The 21,992-nt window shown below is 44.8% G+C and overlaps 1 protein-coding gene across 1 annotated transcript; it reads right to left on the reverse strand.

The window, feature by feature from the left end:
* Positions 1–7,980: 7,980 nt before the first annotated feature.
* Positions 7,981–20,945, reverse strand: PSEN2 (presenilin 2). The gene is made up of 10 exons (XM_084261222.1): positions 20,650–20,945; positions 19,775–20,004; positions 18,678–18,819; positions 17,726–17,793; positions 16,693–16,913; positions 15,786–15,884; positions 14,012–14,089; positions 12,247–12,366; positions 11,829–11,947; positions 7,981–10,294 (listed from the first exon to the last, which is right to left on the reverse strand). Exons 1-10 carry the CDS (start codon positions 20,791–20,793, stop codon positions 10,139–10,141), a joined length of 1,377 nt encoding a protein of 458 aa, XP_084117348.1. The 5' UTR covers positions 20,794–20,945; the 3' UTR covers positions 7,981–10,138.
* Positions 20,946–21,992: the final 1,047 nt, after the last annotated feature.

Below are 21,992 nucleotides of genomic sequence, written 5' to 3' on the forward strand. Positions count from 1 at the left end.
CTCTTCCCTCACCACCAAGCAGCTCTACAGTTTCTGGGTGCCAGGGAACACCCAAGAAAAGCTCTTGTCAGTTCCCGTGCTGACTCCTTAGATGAAACCTTGTGAAAGCTGGCTTCTTTCAGACCACACACAAAGTGGGCCAGGTTCCCAGAGAGAAACATGGAGTGGACCGGGCCAGAGTAGCTAAACCTCTCCAAACAAAAAGAGTCAGAGAACCAGAGCCTTGGATGGATCTTTGGGTTCTGCAGGAGGAAGGGCTCCATTGCGTTGAGAAAGGAAATTAGTAGGCAGACAACTAATGTGCAGGAAAAAAGAGTTAATGGAGTCTCAATTAAGCAGCTATTGGGCACGTCATGAGGCTGAGAGGTATCCAGGCTATTCAGAGAACACTCAGAAATCCTCTCACATAAGACAGGCCCAAGCTGTTTCTCCAACCACAATAAAATATACGTCACCATTCTTCTCTGGTGTTCACACAGCTAACCACAAAGCAAAAGCTTCTCTGGAAATGTTTCCCTCAGTCCTCCTTCTCCAAGCAATTGCTGAGGCTCAGATAAGCTACCTCTTGAGGGGTTTTGCCTTGTGTTCACTCATCTTCTTTAGAGGTCAGTTTCTTCAGGACAGGAGCCATGTCTTATCTGACTACCTAGATTTATGGTGTGCCATCAACATATTGTAATAATATAGGGATGATCAACCAGAACAGCTCACGCAGAAGTCACTGGACAGGTGGCTTGGTTTTAGTAGTTAACTTGTAGGTATTTCAAAACTTTGGCCGGTTCCAGTGACGCTGTTTGTACCGTATGTTATTTACATGGCTTTATGGCCAAGAATGAGAGCAACAGCCTTGTAAAGAAATGAGATCTCTCTGACTCAGACAGTGGTAGATGCACGTCCAGTATCATCATAGGATGCAAGTGAAGAGCTATTTTTGTAATGCCCAGGACTGCTCTGATTCCTGAACTGCATATTTTCATCCCAAAGCACTTGGGCATTCTTTGCGCTGGTCCCCCCACTGCAAAGCCATGGAGACAAGGCTCCATTTCAGTCAGTGAGTGCTTTACTGTTGAGATGATTACTGCTCTCAGAAGGAGGCAGCACAGCAGTTTCTCCAGACAAATGTTTTCTATCCAAGAGGAAGACACGGTGCAGGGAGCAGGATGGGTAATTCACAATTTCCACTCCAGTTTCCTTCCAGGGTGCTCAGTGAGCAGCCTTGCTCCACACAGCCAGAGAGGGCCAGGAATGCCAGCAGGGCTGCTGGAGGGCCCCAAGATCCCTGGCTGGGAGGAGGTGGGCAGGGGCGGCCATCAGGTTTGCTGGAGGGGAGAGGCCTGCTGAAGGGCTACCTTGTCCCCTAGCTGAAAAAAAGGAGGGAGAAGAGCACACAAAACCCTTGCCTTTGCACTCCAGGTTTTGACTTGTTGGGAAAGCCGCCTTCATGGGGTCCCTCTCCGTGACCCTGCTCATGCCACTCACCCATTTTGTGTCACTCAGAGAGGGCCCGCTTTGGGGAAGGAAAGGTGAAGGCTGTCAAACCACAGAGGTGATCTGTCGTCTCTGTGGGTCTGTGGGGAAGATACCAACAGAAGCCTGGGAGGGCAGTGTTGGTAGCAAACCCTAAGACTCAGCGTTTCTTGTCTCTGGCAGTGTTTCTGGAGAACAGACTTCAGTGGCTCTTGGCAGGGCATCTGTGATTTGTGCTATACAACTCCAGTGACTTTACAGGACCAAACTCCAGTAAGAGGTGGGTGGAGGCCCACCAATGCTGGGATTATTTGGAATAATTATTTAGAGAAAAGGCAGCAAGCCTGCACTTTAGGCATTTTAAGAAGGTGCCTGCCCCAGTTTCTCTTCTTAGCTATGAACATGTTCATCGCTACCAGAGGATTGCCACAAAAGTTGTATGGCACACCAGGTACATGCACCAGTCTTCACTGGCTCATGCCACCCACAGCTCCCTCCAAACTTTGCCACATAGGTGCCAAGGGGTACTGGGTGCTTTGGAAAGTTGGAGACAAGCCAGTGGGGTTGGAGTGTCTTGAGAGAAGGACAGTGCCAGGTGGAGAGGCTGCAGATAGAAGCACTAAATAGAAGAAAGTGATATCAGTGTTGTCTTTGGATGGCATGTAGGACAGTGTAGGGCAAAGACAGGCACCTTGCCCCTGCCACCTTAGCAGTTACTGCAGAAAAACATTCACAGCATCAAACTTGCCCTTTCACATTCTGTTGCACAACAGGGCTTTTTATGGGTATCGAGCAAGCCATTTTGGCTGAGATAAAGAGTGCAGCAGTTTGATTAGCAGCTCTGTGCCTCAAGAATAGGGTATTCCTGTTTCTCCTCAAACCTCTGAGACTTGGTTAAACATTATTCAGTCTGTAATTCTTTATCTCTGGTCTAGACGGGTCAGTTGTTTCTGCTCATTGTAAATTGCACTTGATTGCACAGTTTTGGGAGTGCTTTGCCCTCTCCTCTTGCCCCCCGATTGATTACATCAACCAGTCCTGCACAGGCGCACTGGAAATGCTTGGTTCTGTGTAGCTTCCAGCCAGGATTCACTTTACAAATGGTAATTAGCAAAGCCATCAACCCCCTGTGTAAACGTGAGAAACGGAAGTCAGTCCTTTGCCTGACTTTAACCACTCTAAAGACCTGTTTACAGAGGAGAAGTTGCCTTGAACAGCTCACACAGAATTACTCTAAACGGGAAGGCAGGCTGAAGCCAGGGACTATGAGAGAAACAGCTATTTCTGAACACTTTACTGGAACTGAGAATTAAAACTAGTCATTTTAGGTTGCTCTGCTGGCTAATGGGAAGTGTGCTGCCAAACTCAGTTGTTGTCCCCAGCTTTTGGCACAGCCTTGCCATGCATCATATCGCTGGAGAGCAGTGAGCCACCTTGCCCCAGCCTGGAATCATCCCCAAGACAACGTGGGCTTTTTTTCACTGCCCTGTGAGTTGGGCCTTGTTCTGGCTTCCTGGATCCTTGCCTTGCTGTTCCAACACCCAGTAAGGCGTGGGAGCGAGACAGGGAAAGCTGCAGGTTTTTTCTTAGTGCCTGTGCAGCAAACTGACAAGCTCATAAGCTGCATCCACTTGCCTGAAGGTGATTCACAGATCATCCTGACAATTTACTGCTAGCAGTCAGTGTGGGAGGAAAGCAGAATCACTGCTGCCTTTGGATGCAGGCTGACCCTTTTTCTGCTTTGCTGTGGCTATCGATCCCGTTCCTGAGGTCAGTTGAGAAGGACTGAGTAATCTGTCTTCTAGTATCCACATCTGTGTCTCCATACCTGGGGAGAAAGATGGATTGGTGGCAGAACATCCAACTGACATGTATCTAAGTGCTGCTGAGGGGGAGACGCTGGCGGTACAAGCCTCTGGAAGGCATCACAGATGAAGGGATGGTCCCGAGATCTAGGTTAAGACCTTCATCTGACACTGAGCAAATTACTCAACTTCCTACCCGTAAAATAGAGCTAATGGCATTATTCTGCTCCCTTGCACTCTTGAAGCCTGACTCCTAAAGAAGTGCTTTACGGTGCACAGCGGAGTAATTTCAACACGCTCTGTAGCTGTGCACAGGGAAAGAGCTTGCCTTCAGGCACAGCGGTGCCAAGAACCAGCAGTGCAGGTTCATTCTCCCACGAGCTGCCAGGTGCTTCTGGGATTTCTATCCTGGAGGAGCCAAGGTAGGAGCACAAAGATTTCCCTTTCCAACAGCAGTCCCACTAGACATAGTATCTAATGATGAAGACTAGACAGTAACTACATCCTGTGCCATCCACTCTGTTGACTTTGATACCCATCAGTGCAGTTAACTGGTGGCCTGCCCTCAAAGCATAGGAAACACGGTTCCTTTCCTGGAAGACAAATGTTCTTCTCACTGTTCTTTGCAGATGCACTTCTGATTCCTGAAGGTACTGAAAAACACACACACACACACAGGGAAGGTGATGGAACCCTTTACATGCTAAGTATCTTTGATACTGTTTTATATCCTGGTTAAGCCTTTAAAGCTACAGCTGCACAGCCATAGAGGGCAGTACCCCACTCATCTTTTGTAAACCTAAGCCATGCCTCAGGCATGGTTTGGGTTTTCTGATCTTGTATTCTTCCCCAGACTGACAGGCCACAGCCTCTCTAGCCAAATGCATTTTCTGGATCTCTGTTACATGTTTGTTTTCTACACAACTTAAAAGACTGAATTGGCAGCATGATGAGTTGTCTGAAATCACAGAATCATGGAACATTAGGAGTTGGAAAGGACCTCGAAAGATCATCTAGTCCAGCACCCTGCCAGAGCAGGATCACCCAGACCAAATCATGCAGGAACACATCCAGGTCGTTCCTGAATGTCTCCAGAGGAGACCCCACAGCCTCTCTGGGCAGTCTGTGCCAGTGCTCCATCACCCTCACGGTGAAAAAAGTTTCTCCTTACATTCACATGGAACCTCCTGTGCTCCAGCTTGCACCCACTGACCTAACGCTGGCCATCACTGAGAAGAGCTTGGCTCCGTCCTCCTGACTTGCCCTGTACATTCAGTGTTTGCCATTTCAGTTCCTAGTTTGCCCACTCAAATCACAAAGGGGCAGGAGTCAGTTACTTTTTTCCTTATTAAAGAAGAAATTCAAACTATTTTCACCGCTGATGGAAACTGCACGTAATGCTGCTGGAAGGCTAACTATTAGCACAATATTTGGAGAACAAAAATAGCTCAAATTTGAACTTCTTGGAATATTACAAAGGCCATATTTGTAGAGCACATGTATGTTGTCCAGCATGATGGAGGAATAAGTTCCTATTGGAGTAATTGTTAACACTACTAGTGCTTTATTGCTACTGACTCTTGGTTGATCAAAGCTGTGGATAGGGAGCTTTAAAAATAATCCTGAATTCCTACCTTTGGCTCCAGAGATCTTGCTTTCCTTACACCCGTTTTGAAGGAAGAGACGTTATTTCATAAATAGGTGGCAGCTTTACCAACTCAAGGAAAATTGTAATTACTTATATTTAGCTTTGTAAAGATTGAAGAAAGCATGGCTGGTCAGCTATGAAGCTGCTCACGTTTCATACCGGGGTGAGTGAGGTCTTCCAGAAACTGTAGAAACCAGTGATGTAAGAGAAAACAGCCCTAATGCTTTTCCTACTCTGCCCCCTTCTGATCCTTCAGGCCTTGCAGAGCAGAGTGCCAGGCTTCACACCTTTTATTTCTGCACAGACCTAATCCCAACTTGGCCTTGGGAGCCATCACCTAGTTCAGGCTGTGTTTGCTAGGACGCAAAACAGCTCCCAGTTCTGGAAAACTTCCATTCCAACCACTTGGCCCTGTACCTGTCTCAGGTTTCTGTATCAAGGACCTTAGCTAGTTCCACTTCAAAGCCTCTACTTATTTATATCTTTTTAATACTGAGCCATAAATAGTGCTGAGCACTGACACCTCCAAAGTTGTGCTCTTGGGCACCTTTCAAGCAAACGTGTCACACGAAGGAGAAGGTAACAGTTGATCTTCACTTACCTCCTTGCATGCTCAGGGCCAAGAATCCTGAATTTAGAGAAGGAAAAGAGGGGTGGATAGCAAACCTGCAGCTGGGCGGGGTAAAGGAAACAATGACTTGTGTGATCATGTTTGATACCCTGATTTGATGTGTGCAGATATTTCTCATGTAACCAGGCTTCAGCCCAGCAGTTGCCTCTTCCCCTTCTCCGTTTCCCACTCGCAGAACGGGAACAACTCACAGTGCTACCTTACTGGGGGCAGGGAAGAAAAGATACATTCAAGGAGGGATGCAGCAGTGTGTTAGAGAGGCCATGAATGGTGCGGTAAGAGAAGTTCTGGCAACAATGCCACATTTGTCCAGGATCATTTCTTATAAAACAACTGAGTCCAAGAACACTAGATAGCCCCTGGTCCTCCTGAGGGCACAGATAACACCATCTAGCTAGATTTAAGATACCCCAGTGCAGAGACAGAATGACAGCAAGCTGCTTCCCATGGCCCCCCACTTCAGCAAGACTGTCTGGGACAGAACAGGAGGCTGCAAGTGAAAGGAGGAATGACAAAGCAGTCATTTTTGCTTCTTGAAGGTATTCAGAAGAAAATCTTACTTAGCCTGACTCAGAGCTTGGGGTTTGTAGGACTAAAAGTACAGCGTGCAGTGTCACAGCAGCAGCTCAGGCAGAGCAGCAGTGCTGAACACAAGGATCACACTGAACCCCGTTTTCAAATGGATTCTGGTACGGTGTGAGCTCGCTCCCACTTAGAGCCTCACTTGCCCTGTGCCAAAACTGCAGCCACGCTAGAGTGCAGGGTACCTGCTTTCTCCCTGCCTTCAGCCCTGCTGTAAAACAAGTTCTTTAAAGTGTGTGGTACCTATCCATATAGACCTAGTGCCCTCCTGTGGCTGCCATGGAGCTTCTCTAATGCCAAAACAGGGAGATAAGGTAAATAATTTAAACTAAAATGTAATTTGAGTTACAAGGAAGACAAATGCAAACAGGCCGTGATTAACTGGAAAGCCCTAGGCAAGAACACAGCATAGGAACTTACTGTTTTGGGACTAGTAGGGAGACCTCCAAACACTTTGTTTTGCAAGGACAGTGGGCCTTAGGAGCTGTTCTTCACTGGAGCTCTGTCACCAAGTGCACTTACTCAAAGAGAGAAGGTCCATCTAACTTCAACCAATTGTCCATGGATGAGACTTCACTAGCAACTGGTGCAAAGGCAACATGGGAGAGCAGAGCTCTACTCCTTGCCCTGAATTGTGACCCAACTGTATCTGCTAACCCACATGGGCACAGCTTCAGCAATGTTTATAAAGCTCATGCAGAGACACCTCCTATTGCAAGTGTGTCCTTTTCTCTCTGTGAGCCAGGAGGAGACAACCTTTAGAACACAGACTGGCTCTGTTCTGTGGGACTTCCCTTCAGAGCCTGAAGTTAAGACTTTACAAACAAGACCTTGAGCATCCAGTGAGAGCTGCTGCAGAAACGCTCCATGGTTCTTGCAAAGAATGTCCTGTCCCTTGTACTTTCTCTTCATGACTGTGCTGCTTCTTGTGCACTCACTGTGGGCAGAATGCCTCTCCAGTCTGCGGCACTTGAAACAAAACCACCCCAAAGCAACTGAAACCAAAAGCAACAATGAAGCGGTGAGAGGAAATACAGCAGTAAGCACAGGCAGCAACGGCGTGGCCTGAAGGTGACCATGCCAAACTGGTTGAATTGCTCAAGCTTCTGAGAAAGGCACTAAGTTCTGCAAGGAGGCCACCTATCTCCCACCCATTAAAAGCTAGGATTTACATTAGGCAGGCTCACCAATACATCTTTGCTTGTGGCCAGCAATCTTTTCTATTAAGAGATATGCCCAGGCCACATTTGAGACTCAGAGAGGAGAGGAGGTGTGGGTGTTACAGGGATCATGTAGGAAAATACCAACACATGGCACCTCCCACAGGACTTCAGGCTGTTGAGTGACACCTGCATCAAGACAGGTGTCACCCCTGCCTACCTGGCAGCTGTGCTTTTTCAGGGATGCATGAGTGGGAGTATTGGGACTTCTTCAGGGTAAGAGACAGCAGTTCAGCAAGTTGACAGCAGTGAGTGAAAATAGTAGACAGACAAATGCTTTGCTCATTCAGGTTGCCAGGTCACTGACTCAGTATCTCATGTGTTAACCAGCTATGGGGGAAATCCTGCCCTCTCCATTTTCACATGCAGCACAGTCTTAACATTACAAACAGAACTTAACTTTATGTGCAGGTGAAAATGTTCAGTAAGATTAAAAAAAAAAAATCACTCACTATAGTTTTAAAAGTCGGGTGTATGTGTGTGTACATACACACAGTGAATATATACATTTGTAGTAAATACAAATTAACTTCTACACAATTAAAACAACTCCAGTAGATACAGGATATACTCCTAGAATTCAACAGGACAGTACATTTTGTTGCACTGACAGAATCCATTGCTCAGTTACCTTTTAAATTACTTGTTTAATGAGTTACACAGAATTGCTCAGTGGAAGGCCAATCTTAGGCAAGCACAAGTCTGCAGAAAACCACCAGCTCCAGCAGTGATCTTTCAATATTTGAAGGTACAACATTTCCCCTCCACCCCCTTTCCTTCAAATACTAATTCTGTTATCACAGAACTAAATTGTGTCTAACAATGCTACAACCCTGTTAATCCAGAATTTTTCTTCTAGTAAATACAAATATTTCACATCCTCTCTATGCCATGCAATGCAAAAAGTAAAATTGTGTACGCCAGTGATTGTATTCTAATCTGGCCCTGTCACTGCTTCAGTTTAAAACAGAGAACAAAAAAACCCCAAGACAACAGCCAAAAAGGAAACCCAATTCTCACATAAGCCTTAAAAATCAGCAGACAGAGCTCTAGTGATTTGTGTTTCCAAAGGAAATACCTTTTAGTAATAATTAACTGCCTGCTGCTAAGTCCAAACATTGCAAATGTAAGACATGAGGACAGAAAACCAAACAGAGAGCAAGAATTACTTGTCCAAACCAAGACACACACAACTTGTAAAAACCCTTTCACGCTTTTTAAAAATTTGTTTGCATCACCTGTGTGACATCCTTGATAAATAGCAAAGTAGAGTAGCTGGAACAAGCCTATTGGAAAAAGCACTACCTTAAAAATACGTAGTTCAAAGCCTTATCTAAAAAGTATTTTCAGAGATTAAGTTCAGCATCTCTCAGTGACACTGCATTACTCGAAACCTTGCATAATGTTACATTGTGAAACACTGATCACCTGTCAAAACAAGAGCCTGTTTGCTTAACAGACATTCAAGTAATATTAAAAAAAAAAATCACAGAGCTGAAGCTATTTCTAAAAACCTGACTCTCAGAGTAGAAATAGATTTATTTTTAAAGGTGGGGGAAACAGCAAGGTTCAGTCAGACCTGTATTTTTTATTGGAAACAAGCACTGTGATTTTTTTTTTAATGCATTCACCTGAGAGTATGCCAATGCTCCTTGCATTAATCATGCCTGATGTAGACTAAAGTAACAACAGATTAAAGTTTGCACACCCTATATTTTAATACAAACTGTAACAGGGTATTTCCAAAAGAGTTCTTTTGACATTAATTCGCTATTTTAAAATCTGTAATAAAAAAGTAATTTTTAAACAGTACCAAAAACTAAGTAAACCAAGTTTCAATCACTATAAGAGGACCTCTTCATCCCAGGAAGGTAAATCCTCCTCTGTAATGATTACAACAGCGCACAGAAATAAGATCAGAAATACACCCAAAAAGTTACAGGTCAACCAATTTACTGGAACTGTGCGGTGATTTCTACCTTATAGCAATTTGAGGATTGTCATATGGACCCAGAAAAAGGTTCCCAAAAGGATAAAATGCTGGGAGGAGACAGGAAGTTGTACTGGTCTGATGCACTGGAACGGGCAGCCCTGCCTTCAGCTGTTACCTACACTAGAGGATGCGCCGGGAACCAGAAACTTGAATACTTAAACGTCCCCCCACTGACATCCTGTCGAGATCAGCCACTGTGCCTCGCTAGGATCGGAATAAATAGCCTTTGTGGCAGTCTCCACAGACGGTGTGCACGCAGAGGCCCGCTCATGAAGTTCAGCCTCACTTCTCTCTCACACCACTGTTCTATTGTGCACACACCTACCACACCACTTTTGTGATTCCAAGTATGACTTACTTGCACCCCATACTTGCACACCACTTCTGAAGAGCAGGAAGTGTCAGCAACTCTAGAGTACAGTTAAACCTGGCTGCAATTCCAGAGCTATAACACCTCAGCTTCTGGAAGTGCAGATCAGACCCTTCACCTGCCCAGTGTCCCATGCTACACAGAGGTTTCTGCGCTCACAACAGCCAGCGTGCACATCTGGTAACATAAAACCCACGCTCCAACACGAGCAATGAGCCAGGTTTTCCACTGGAGTCCAAAAGTCCTGTGAAAAATTTCAGTTCAACATGTAACTATTAGATTTTTAGTACACATCATCACAGAGTTAGTGTTTTCCTTACAAATATATGGCACTACGTGTAAAACTTTATGACTTATTCCAAACAGTGCACCATACTTCACAGCAAAGCTTTAAAAAGAAGCTCATATAACTCCTGGTTCTTCTAAATATACAGCTGGTGGGAGGCCAGGGTGTCCATGAACGGTCGCACAAGGTTGTCTGTCGAGAAATAGAAGACCAAGCCAAAGGTGATGGAGATGGGAAGGGCGGGCAGCGCTTTCTTAAAAACAGCCAGCAACAGAAGAGTTAAGCATAAACCCTGCCAGGGAGAAGAGAATAAATAGGAGATATAGTAAGAAGCCAGAAACATCTGTCATCAATAACCTAATATACAAAAAACAAGCTACCATACAGCCCAGGCAGGCCAACAGTGGCATGAGGTCCATTTGCCCACACCTTTGTCTTGCAGACAAGCTGGCCAGGTATTTTCTTCAGCAATTTTGAGCACAGCTCTCCACTGAGAGTACTATAAACAGCCAGTGTTGGCATACAGCTGACCCTGAGAAGTTATTTTAATTACAGATTATTTTACATTTTATTCTATGCCATTATGCCCAAAGTATTGATCCAGCATATAAAAGCACTTAAATCCTGGTTAACTTCTCCAGTGAAACTCCTTATCTGTGGATTAATACCTAGTGGCATGTACTTCTAACACCTGCCCAATTTATTTTTTTTTTGCCCCTAATTGGGGTAAAAAAAGAGAAAAAACCCAAACAATATCCACTGTTGGTTTTTTCCCCCCTACTGAAGTGCTTATTATGATAGGTGAATTCTGGTTTTATCTGGATAGCAGGCCAAGACCTGGTGTTCTGGAGCAGGTATAAACAAAGTGCTTGTACATTTTGGTTAGTATGGCTAAGTGTATTTATAAGTGGATTCTTTCTCTCATCTGAGCCCTTTTTAATTCCTTCAAGGTAACAAAACTCCAGAGACACCAGGCTCCAAAAATTTTAACAGGACCGTAAAAGAAATGGAATGGGGCATTTAGGGTCATGGGCAGACAAGACAGAACATGCTCCCCAGTGAAGGGGTCCTGTGCTGGATCCTGGGATATGGAACTAGGTGATCCTATAGATTTCTCTGACCTATGAGGTAGGAAAGCTGCACTCAGCACAGTTTAAGTTAGCTTATTTCTAGTTCTCATGCTTTTTATCCATGGTCTTTACAAGTAAAAGTCACTGTCTTTCATTACCCTTGGGATCTAAGTGGGAAAATGGAAGCTTAACAGTGTGCAGTCATTAGACCTGGCAGGACCAAGCCCTTTAGCAGTTACAGTGTAAATATCATCTGTTTTTACTAATAATTTCCATGGATTTTAAAGTCTCCTTCCTTCCTTCCTTCCTGATTCTTTCCATCATGAACACAAGAAGAAGATAGGTCTTCATCCTCTTATTTAGCCATTCTTAGCAAAAGGGAGTTAGTCTTTTTAACTGCACTTGCTAAGCAATGTGGAGTTCATCATATGACCCTTGTGGCTGATAGAAGCCCTCAATATTTAACACTGAAGCAAGCTCAGTAACAGTTCACCTGTAGCTTTTCCCTGTGGCTGTTCACCCCCACCATCTCCACACTTGTCTCTGCTCTGAGGAATCCTCCCTTCCAGTTTGCATCATTCAGCTTTTCCCAGTGGCACTTTAAAGCCTGTCTTTACAGACAATGCACTGGGCTGGGACATCCACTGGTGGTTTCCCTTGAACACCCAGCATGTTACCTGCAGAGATGTAGTAGTGCTCAGCTAGACACTGTACTGAACAGGCTGTAATGGAGTCTTTAAAAGCTTGCTCACTTACTATGAGAATGGCTACAAAGCAGGCCAGTGTCGTATTCCAGTCTCCACTAGCTGTGGCAGCTGCTTTCCCAACAAGCACGCTGTAAAAGATGAAGTCTCCAAGGCCCAGCTTCACACCTCCTGAAGGAAGCGTTAAAAGAAAACAAGTGTTACTCCTCCTCCTGAACAAATTATTGTCCCCTGGGAAGCAGGTGAAGGTCTCTGTCCAAATTGTCCACAGAGTCAAGAGATGTCACTGGAACCACAATCCCAGAACAGATATTGCAGCAGCAAGAATAGTGTCAGGCTCAGCATCTTTGTTGCTCAGTAAGTTGCTGCTCTTCAAATTAACTATGCTTAGGCCAAACTGGGTAACAGAACACTAACAGAGTAAAATAGTCACTGCCTCCACTGAAAACAAAGTATGAAGTTTCTCTTACTTTCCTCCTCCTCGAGCTCCTCAAAAGAAGCGATGGGGCGGGTTGGAACAGGACTCCTTGTCTCCGACATCTGAGAGTCTGCATGTGAAGGGCTCCTGTGGTCCTCTCTCCCATCCTCAGCTTGGTTTGACAAATAACAGACAAATGAGAGCAGACAAAAAAACAACCCAAAACAAACAAGACAAAAACAAACAAAAACCACAAGAGCTAGTTAGAACTTGTTTTAATGCACAAAATCCACACTCCAGCTTCTCTGGAATGGGTAAGCCCTTTGTTTCTTGGAGGTGTGATCATCAGAACCAGTTCAAGCAGAGACAATTAAAGACTTAGAGGAAAGCACATTTGTTATAACTTGAGACAGTGGGAAGAGTACATGTTCACAGCTTCTCTGGCAGCTACTCAGGAGTTCAGTGGCTTTAACAAGTGAGTACATACGCAGAACTAAGCAGTGCTCTGCCAGGCTAGAATGACAAGTAAAACCAAGTAAGCTTAATACATACTCCCACATTGTTTGGGAGCCCACAAAGTATAGGATCCCATATTTTTGGGGTGGAGGTGCTCAGGTATTCCTTAACTGGCAGTATGACAAAAATGGATGTGTAAGAGGGCTGCTCATAAATGGTAAAGTTATGCCCTGAATCACGCTGGTGTTGGGGCTGGGTGTTCACATGTAGTTAAGTGGACACACTTTGTTCACAGCTTCAATTTTATTTTTTTTTCCTCCAGTTAAAGACATCTAACAGAGCCCTCAGTAGTGCTTTTGGAAGCAGCCAGTCTGTGATAAAGCAGGCAATCTGACAGTTCCTATTTTTCCAGAAGTGCTCATACAAACTTTCCAGTCCACATCAGTCTGATGGGACACTGCTGCTACAGACACAATCAGTCCGTGATCTGGGACACGCAGAGCTTCCACAGTGCATTCTGTATGCCTCAGCATGTGGCTTGCTCCTGCGCTGTGCCCAGTTTCAAAGCAGGACTGTGTCTCTGTGGTTTGTTAGGACGTCAGCTGCTTTATCCTGAAATAAGCAGCATGCTCAGCTATTAACCCTTAGCACACGTTATTGCTTGGACATGAAAAGGTGCTGTCATCTGTGAAACGCAACAGGACCAGATGGGAATCCTGCCTACACGAGTCAGATTTTACTCAGTCACCTCCAAACCGACAGTTTAACTTGCTTTTCAGGAGGTAAAGGCAAAGGCACAAACATGACCACAGGACCAGGTAGAACATAAACTTGGAACACATCACCTACTGTTGTAACTGTCCAAGTGTTTACCCAAGGGTAGATGCAGAGGCATTTGGTTTTTTGGCAGGGGGAGCCATATTGACTTAGAGCAATGTAGAAGCATGTCTGCTCCACCACAGTGGCCTGAACACAATACACTTGAGCTCACCAGCTCATCAACATTATATTTATGAGCGTATGTTGTAATTTACCATCCCCAGCTAGTAGAAAAGTAAACCCCCCCACTAGCCCACTTTCAGCTTTGACTTCAGTACATCTCACTTCTGTTTGGGTGGGATTTCTTTATTTGTTAAATAAAGGCAGCCCAAGTACTGGAGCTTCCCTATACTGTCTGGTCATCTTTGCTGCCAGTCCTCACAGGTGGTTTCAGAGCATCAAGAAGTTCTGCAACTAATGTTGCATTAAAAAGATAACGCAACCATCAGGACTCAGGGGGTAACATTTAACACACAGTCTCAAACATACACATTATTCCCACGAGACAGTGCCCTGTATAGAAGAGTGACATGCAAGCAAACCTGCATCCCACATCTGCTGACTTGGTCCTCTTGCTGCTGTGTCTGGCTTTGCCATTCCAACTGTCCATATCATAGCAGCTAAAAGAAAGCAAGCAAATCAGTTGTGTAAAAACATCAGTCACTACAGCTCAAACATTTGTTCTTTTAAAACATTTGTTCTTAGATGCTTTCCCTGGGCACTTTGATGGCAAAGCAGGGAAAAAAGCTAAGGCAGTGCATCCACCTAGTTTTTAAGAAGGTCCCAGAGAACAAATAGGTAAGAGTCACTATAGTCTTCTCTGTAGGCTAAAGGCGGCCCTGAACTAGGGTCATCTCCCCTGTTTTCATCCTGGTTTCTGGCTCTTTAAAGAAATAAACTGCCCAGGAAACAATGGTAGCACAAAAGGTAACCAGAGGTTAACTTACACATCTTGCTCCTTGTGTTCTGCTAAAGGTAAAGCAATAAGCAAGGAATGTGCAGGAGTTGCCAGAGTGCCAGCTTTCTCTGCCTATTTGTTTTGGTTCTTTCCTGTGAAAACACTGGCTATTTCTGTTTGGGTTCCAAGAACAACTGAAGGTTGCTAGGAGGTTTATCCTTGAGATAGATCCCTAAATTAAAGAGGAATACAAACCATTCTGAAATCAGTGGAAGGGAACTCAAATCAGCTGTTTGTTTAAGCATGCATCAGTCTTCCTGTTTTTATAGAAGCTAACTAAACAAAGTAAGCCAAGGCAAACACAGTGCCTGTTTTTCCACTACAAGCTCAGCCAAGGTGATGTTTTTGTATCTAGCAGAAGCCACCAAATGTGGCCTTACAACAGAGACACTGATGCACAACTACTTTTTGTACAGTATTTACTACCTGTTGAATTCCATTCTCCTTTAGAGAAACTTGTTTAATTAAAATATGAGAGACTTCACCTAGATTGCCTCAGGTCAATATAACAGTCTCCAGCAGTAGAAGGGAGGTCAGCTGAAGCCAACTGAAACTCTGCTTGGTACATGTAAAAGCATTTATATAACATTCAGTGCTTGGGGTGGGGAGGTATGGGGAAATCTATCAGTCTAGGTATCTTCAACTTAGCACCCAACATTGGGAAATCCCCATTCATCTTACAAGTGATGCAATGAGGGAGCTGCTGAGGTCCATGAAGCACTTAAGCCCAGGTCCAGTGAGTGTTGAGTTGCCTGCCTTCCAAGTATCTTACGATTAAGCACAAAGATAATTTTGTGGCTAATGGCACCAGACACCATCATAGTTAAACAGTCTGAGAAAGCCAGGGAAGAAGCAATTGATTTTGTGTGGAGCAGTACTTCCCCTTAAAGGGGCCACACAATGAGCAAGAAAGCAAGTACATTCTAAGCACTGTCATCTGTAGAGTGCACAGAGCAAGACAGGGCTACGGGAAGAATGGAACCTCCTCACATGTTTAAAGCATGCCTGCAAAGCCTGTGCACAAGGAGTAAGTGTATTGAGTGAGCTAACACTACTGTCCATCTAACACAGGTTTCTGTAGGCAGAACAAAGGGGCATCTTCTGTGCTGTGTTCATGAAAGGGTAAGTCTACTTTTGAACATATCAGCTTCACAAGACAAATGTGAGCTCCCTTTGGCTAATTAAGAGTTAGCACCACTGTAAACCGATAAACATGGCCTTCTACAGTCCGTTCCAGAATGTAAGTGCACAGCAATCTTAGGGTAAGGAAGTAACTAAAACAGTGCTCTTTTGTTTGACACAGAAATAGGTTGTGAGTTTAATCTGGATAAAGCCATTAATATTATAATGTTACTCACATGAATATATTAATGCAGGAAAAATGGGCTCATTTCTTTCCTGTGCAGTTTCTACCAGCATTCTCAGTGGCCCCTTGGGACAGAGAACAGCCATCAGATCTGCAAAGAGAAAAGGGCCAGACAATCTCATCTCAAGCTATCATGCATATTTCATATTCTTTATATTGAAAAAGCGATTCTTCCCTCAACATTACATCTATCAATATTACCTGGATGACTTCCTGAATGGCAGTTCCTGCCACTTTGCATAACTCTAGCTGTTCCCACCCCTGAAAGCACTATTCACACCAAAAACCATCCCCACAGCTTATTGTAATAATAATGAGTTTTCATTGTGCTAATCCTATAAAAAGGCTCTTGAGAATACCACATTATTCCTTTGAATGTGGATGACAGCATTAATTACATCAAGGTGTTAAATTTAGAGGAAGACTGGGGGGCATCCTTTGTTCACGTTCCATCGCTACATACACTGCATGTGAATGAAGGCCTTTGATCCAGTTCCCCATACCCTCTCCCCCCATCAGAGCTTCTGGCTACCTCTTGTTCTTCAGGTTCTTTTGAAGCTTTTCTCATACCAAAATCCACTATCTCTTGGTACCCATAAACAAAACATGCAAGACTATTAGGCTGCTACTGATAGAGAACCAACGCCCCCCCCACCCTGCAGTCAGATGCAGTTTGGTACTTCCTTGGCTTGGTGTTCCACTTTGAAAAGCATAGTAGAACAGTATCTACACGAACATTGGCAAGACACCAGCCAAGGAGTCAACCTAATTACCCATCTCTCTCTTTCTAATGCTGTCAGCACTATAAAGGTGTTTTCTGAATGACATACAGAGTCCTGAGATTGTCTCAAAGTAATGTCTCCACAAGCCACACCTTGAGAGTCACGACCCAGACTCACCATAGATGGAGATTGCACCTAGAATCACCCATGCTGACCACTCAGGTAGATATTTAATGAAAACCAGTGCCATTAGGGCACTGATCATAATGAGATAGGCTTGTTGGAGCTGCAAAGGTCCTTTCCAGTGTATGCAAATCATTCCAACAGCTCCAAAATTCCAGATGACTAAGAACAGAGTGGGGTAATCCATGGCCACATTGTAAGTCTTCAATACTTCACTGGAATACAAGAAGAATATTTCACTGAGCAATTAAGGCAACTGACACTCAAAGCATCCCACTAGCTGTAGTTAAACAAACAAGCCTCCTGCTACACCAGGAGGAAGTAGGATTAGCAGCAGCTCTCATCCTGAAAGAGGAACCTGCCTTGGGCCAGCTGCTGCTCATTGCTCTCTCTTCCTCTGCAGGAGATGGACACGCTGTGTGCGCAGGGAAGCAAGAGAAGCACTGCACTGCCTTAATCCTGAGGTCAACAGCAATTCCAAGGTTTGAACAGGCAGGATTTCAAGTCTTAACCAAGCACAGGTGTGTGGCTACATGACTACTTTCCTGCAGACAGTAAGTGACAAAGAGTCACCCCACCAAGTAAGCCATGCTCACTGTTAATTAGAAAAGTTTTTAAAGTGTCACCAGTGAGTTAGAAGCTTGGTTCCACCTGAGCTGAGAGCTAAGAGAATGAGCTTCAAGTGGTATAGTCTGAGAAAAAGACAAGGCAAATCAGAGAACCAACCCAGTGCAGGAATTTCCCTTCCACCTGCTTCTCAATGTGCTGTTCAGGGCCTCTGTACCACAAGGTTCTGCCTGTTTGTTTCATGTTCCTGGGATCACTTTTCAGTGATTTTCACAGAACAAGCACTGTAAAATCAGGTACTGGCTATTAAAGACCTTGTTTTCCATTAAAAAAAAAAAAAGAGAAAGCTCTCATGCTAATGATTTTTAAACCTCCATTTAGAGAAGGGGAGGCATTCCTTTCCTAGCTCAAACTGGGGACTTTCTGCAGAGCAGCAGGTTACCTCCCCATTCCCACTTACCCGAGATATATGTAGGTGAAGAGGAAGAGCAGCATCAAAGAGGACAGGATCAGCCAGCCATGGATGAACTATCAAGGGCAAGAGGAGACAGTGATTAAAGGGGGTGTTACCCCTCACACAGCTCACAGTGCTACACACACTACTGACAGAGCTTTCTATTGCCCAGCAGTCTCCTTCTGCACTGCTCCTTGAGTTTCCAAAGACCCTACCCTTCTCCACGGCTGGTGAGAGAGGAGGGACAGCCAGTTCACCCAAACTCTTAATTTTATAGTCTATCCCTTGGAATTGATTTTTGTTGGTCGGGTTGTTTGTTTTCAGTCTCTTTGCTATCCATTTCCGTGGGTATCCGTACCTGTTCTGAGCTTCAGCAGGTAAGCACATTCTCTCTGCATGGTGGGAGGAGGAGGGGTTTGCCCAGGGCTGTACAGTAAATCTATCTTAGGGCCAAGTTTAAAAAGCAGTAATGGCCAGTGCTTAAATGCCGAGCTCTATGGTACCACATAGAACAGCTCCCTGGGCACCACAAAACCTGAATATGCCTTTCTCTCCAAGTTTTGTCCCCTTGGACCAGAACATCCATAGGCAGAAATATCAGTTCCCACAAACCTTGTCTGAAACTTCTTGAGAGAAGGCATTTGCAGCACATGGTACAACTTCATCCCTGAGTACAAACCACAGAACTTTCTGAGCAGATGGAGAAGACTCAGACCTGACTAACACAAAGTAGGCGGCCTTCTTTTTAAGAGTCTACCATTAGTGACAAAATAGCAAAGCATGTTTGGGGGCACAGCTCTATCACAGCCAGCACAGGCTTCTGTGCAGTATGGTTATTGCCTGGGCTGAGATGTGGACTTGCCATTGCAATGCCTGTAGTTCACACTGACAAGCAAACCCCACCTGAACTCAAGTTCAGAGCACATAGGTGGAAGGGGCCCTGGCATAACCACTTTACCTTGTAGCAGCGATATTTATAGAGCAGAACTAGAAACACAGTCATTACAACGATGACGCTGATCATTATGATGGTGTTCAACACAGAGTTCAAGAGACGCTGGCCTACAGATGGGGTATCCTCAGTGAAAGGGGTGTAGATCCTGCAGGATAAAGCAAAAACCGTATAAAATACATATATTCTCTACTGATTGACCCAAGATAAAACTAGATCTCTCTGTGTGTGAGAAAGAAAGGGAGCTATGACTGCCAAGGACAGCTAACATGAGATGCAGCCTCTGAAGGGGCTGGGCCTCCAGTTAAATACCAACTAAAGATCAGTGGACTCTTATCAAACACACATTCCTAGAGAGAAGACATGGCTGGCAGAGCTCTAAACAAAAAGACCTGGAGAATCAGTGCCTAACTTCAGTAAATTCTCTACAGGCCGCAGATTTTTATTGCGTGCTCTGGACCCTCTCCATAATTATATGTCCCAGGTGCTGTCCTGAAAGGGAGGGACCCTTTCTTTCCACACTTGGTAGGAGAGTCTTGGACTCTTTTATCCCTTACCAATACCACCACCACCCCATTTTGTTTTCCATGGCTCGGTTCAAGGGACCAGAGCTCCCATTTCTCCACCCGCCAGACGAAGCACATTTAGAGCCCCAGGAGTACTGTCAGGCACAGTCAGCAAGAGCTGGATGGAATTACTCCACACCATGAGTCCTTTGGAACCAGAAATACCATCAGGAAATGAGACACTCATCCAAATGAACATGCAATTCCCTGATTGCTGCCAGCTACCGGGTGAAGGGACTCAGAGATCAGCCTGCAGCATGAAGCAACGTCATTATTATGCTGCTCAAAGGCTTCGCTCAGCGTGCCCTAACGATGGCACTAACGAATGAGTATAATACAGGTATGGAAAAGCTTAGAGGTGAACGTAGCATACTTTTAAGATCTTTGTATATTTATTTACTCAGCTACCTTTAGCTGCAAAAGGTTCTCCCAACCTGCCAAGGAAGCACTCTGTGTACACAGACACGTGTGCGTGGAACGTGTGTGTAACGCTAAGGATCCCGTGTGCTCAGAGGCTGTTTTGAAGACCCCACTTACAGCTGCCCGTTTTTCTCCGTATAGAAGCGCACTGACTTTATGGTGGCGACGACAACAATCATACAAAGGGTGACAGGCACAAAGAGCATGATTACATGCTTTGCTCCATATTTCAGAGTCAGTTCCTCCTCTTCGTTTTCCAAGGCGCTTTCTCTCACCGGAACGCCCGAGTCAGACATATCCCCATCAGTGACATTGTTAGGGCTACGGCTGCTACCCCCTCGCCTCTTCTGAAAAGAAACATTAGCAAGTAAGACACTTCTTTTCTTTCTGTTCAACACTTCATTCCAAGATATTTTAACTTGTTCCTATCAGGGAGGTACCAACTGAGCAATACAATTAGAAATTCCATTACAAACAGGCTGCAAAGGAGTGTCTAAACCGAAATCATTAATACATAAGGGCCTCTTATGTGCAGATATACAGATGGACACATGCACATTAAAGGCAAGGAACACAGAGCTGAGAAGAAATGTCATCTGAGATGGCATAAGCTTGATCAGTTCCTCTTCTCACAGCAATGTGGTGCTTGCTTCACCCCACTGCTTTGCTGGCAGCAGGACTGGATTCTGTTCTGATGTTTGCTGCATTTAACTACAGCAGACAATGGGTTTCTAGCAAAACAAGCAGGATATCCTTTTGAGCCTTCAAGTCACATGTGCATCAAGTCCTGATTAAAAGCCTGTATCTTCAACAGGAAGGAAAAGGGCAGAGTATACATGGAAATAAAAAGGAAGTCATAGCAGTGGAAATCAAAACAGCTGCTGGCTGAGAGCAACACCAGACAAACAGCAAAACCAGTCCTAGAAGTCGGTCTGCTGGGAGGGACAGATCACACCCCATTTCTTCACTCCCTGGGAAGGATGGATACCTACCCTATGTGCCTGCGCTTCCCCGGCTTCTGAGGCTTGCGGGCCATCCTGGTAGGAGGGTACTGGAGGGCTCTCTGCAGACATCAGGGATGTTCTCTCATTGCAGGGCTCCTCTTCGCTGTCCGAGTTGTTCATGAACGTGATCATTATTACGTTTCCCAAGGAGCACTCAGGAGAGGCACAGCCAAGCACTACTTAAAGGTTGAAGGGACAAGCAAAGCAGAAGGAAAAACAAACAGTGAACACCACAGTGCAAACAGCTGGACATCTGAAGAGGAGAGTTTCAGAAGGGAGGCTACAGCACACTGTGCAATGCCACCTCCTTCTAACAGCTGATTTAGCCTGCTGTCACCCCAGGCATGACAATCCATTCAGTTAAAGTCACTGTGACTTTTTTGGTCAGAGAAACAGCAAAATGCTGAAGCGATTTATTACTCTTCCTTGCCACAGCTTTCCCAGTTGCACCTTTATTTTTCCTCTCATTAACAGGCCTTGACTTTCACAAAGGAGGTTTCTCAGTGCATAGTGTTTGTTTTGCACAGTCCAAACAAAGCTTCACCTCAAATGCTGGCTGCCTGCTAGAAAGCTGAGAGCTCAGCTCTTACCCAACGCTCCCACAAGCATCACCAGGTAGAAGTTTCTCAAGTAACCTGGAGCCTTGGCTTTACATAAGCCACTAACCAGGAGCAACACACTGTTTATTAACCAAAAGAATTTCATAAGCAGTTCTTCCTTTTGTCCATGGAAAATAAGTTTGTGGAGAAAGGGAAAGACCTGTGACCTCAGATGAGTCACAGCAGCACAATGCAGAGAGAAAAAAAACAGCTCTTCTCCCTAGACACCAGAGAGGAGGGGTACACTGCTGTGGATGCTGCAAAACAGCCTTAAACCAGGATTTCATGAAGGTTTAAAGACAGGTGGTAGGAAAATTCCTTTTAGCCTTTCTTAAGTCACGCAAACAAAGCAAGGGGAGTAAATAAAGGCAATTCAGTCACCTTTTGATTCTCAATCACCTGTCTGTAAGCAAAACCAGACCTCTAATGAATACACTGTAAAGCAGTAATATCTACAAGAACACCCCCTCTCATCTGCAGTATTTTACTCAAGTACCATGTGAGAAAAAGCCTGTGTGTCTCAGGAAACACATCCAAGGCAGAAGGGGAAGCTGAAGAAGCCACGTGACTTGGATGCGGTCACTTAAATCTGAATCAAGCATTCACAGTCCAGCCAGGACACTCTGAGAGGTCAGAGCAGACACTGTGAAGATCTGGGAGATACTCTTGTTTCTCACCAAAAAACTGAAATTCATTTTGGAGGAAGAAAAGAGGGAGGAGTGGGAGATTACT

Source organism: Gallinula chloropus (genome assembly GCF_964237585.1).
Source record: "Gallinula chloropus genome assembly, chromosome: 3".
In the NCBI taxonomy this organism is placed as follows: Eukaryota; Metazoa; Chordata; class Aves; order Gruiformes; family Rallidae; genus Gallinula; species Gallinula chloropus.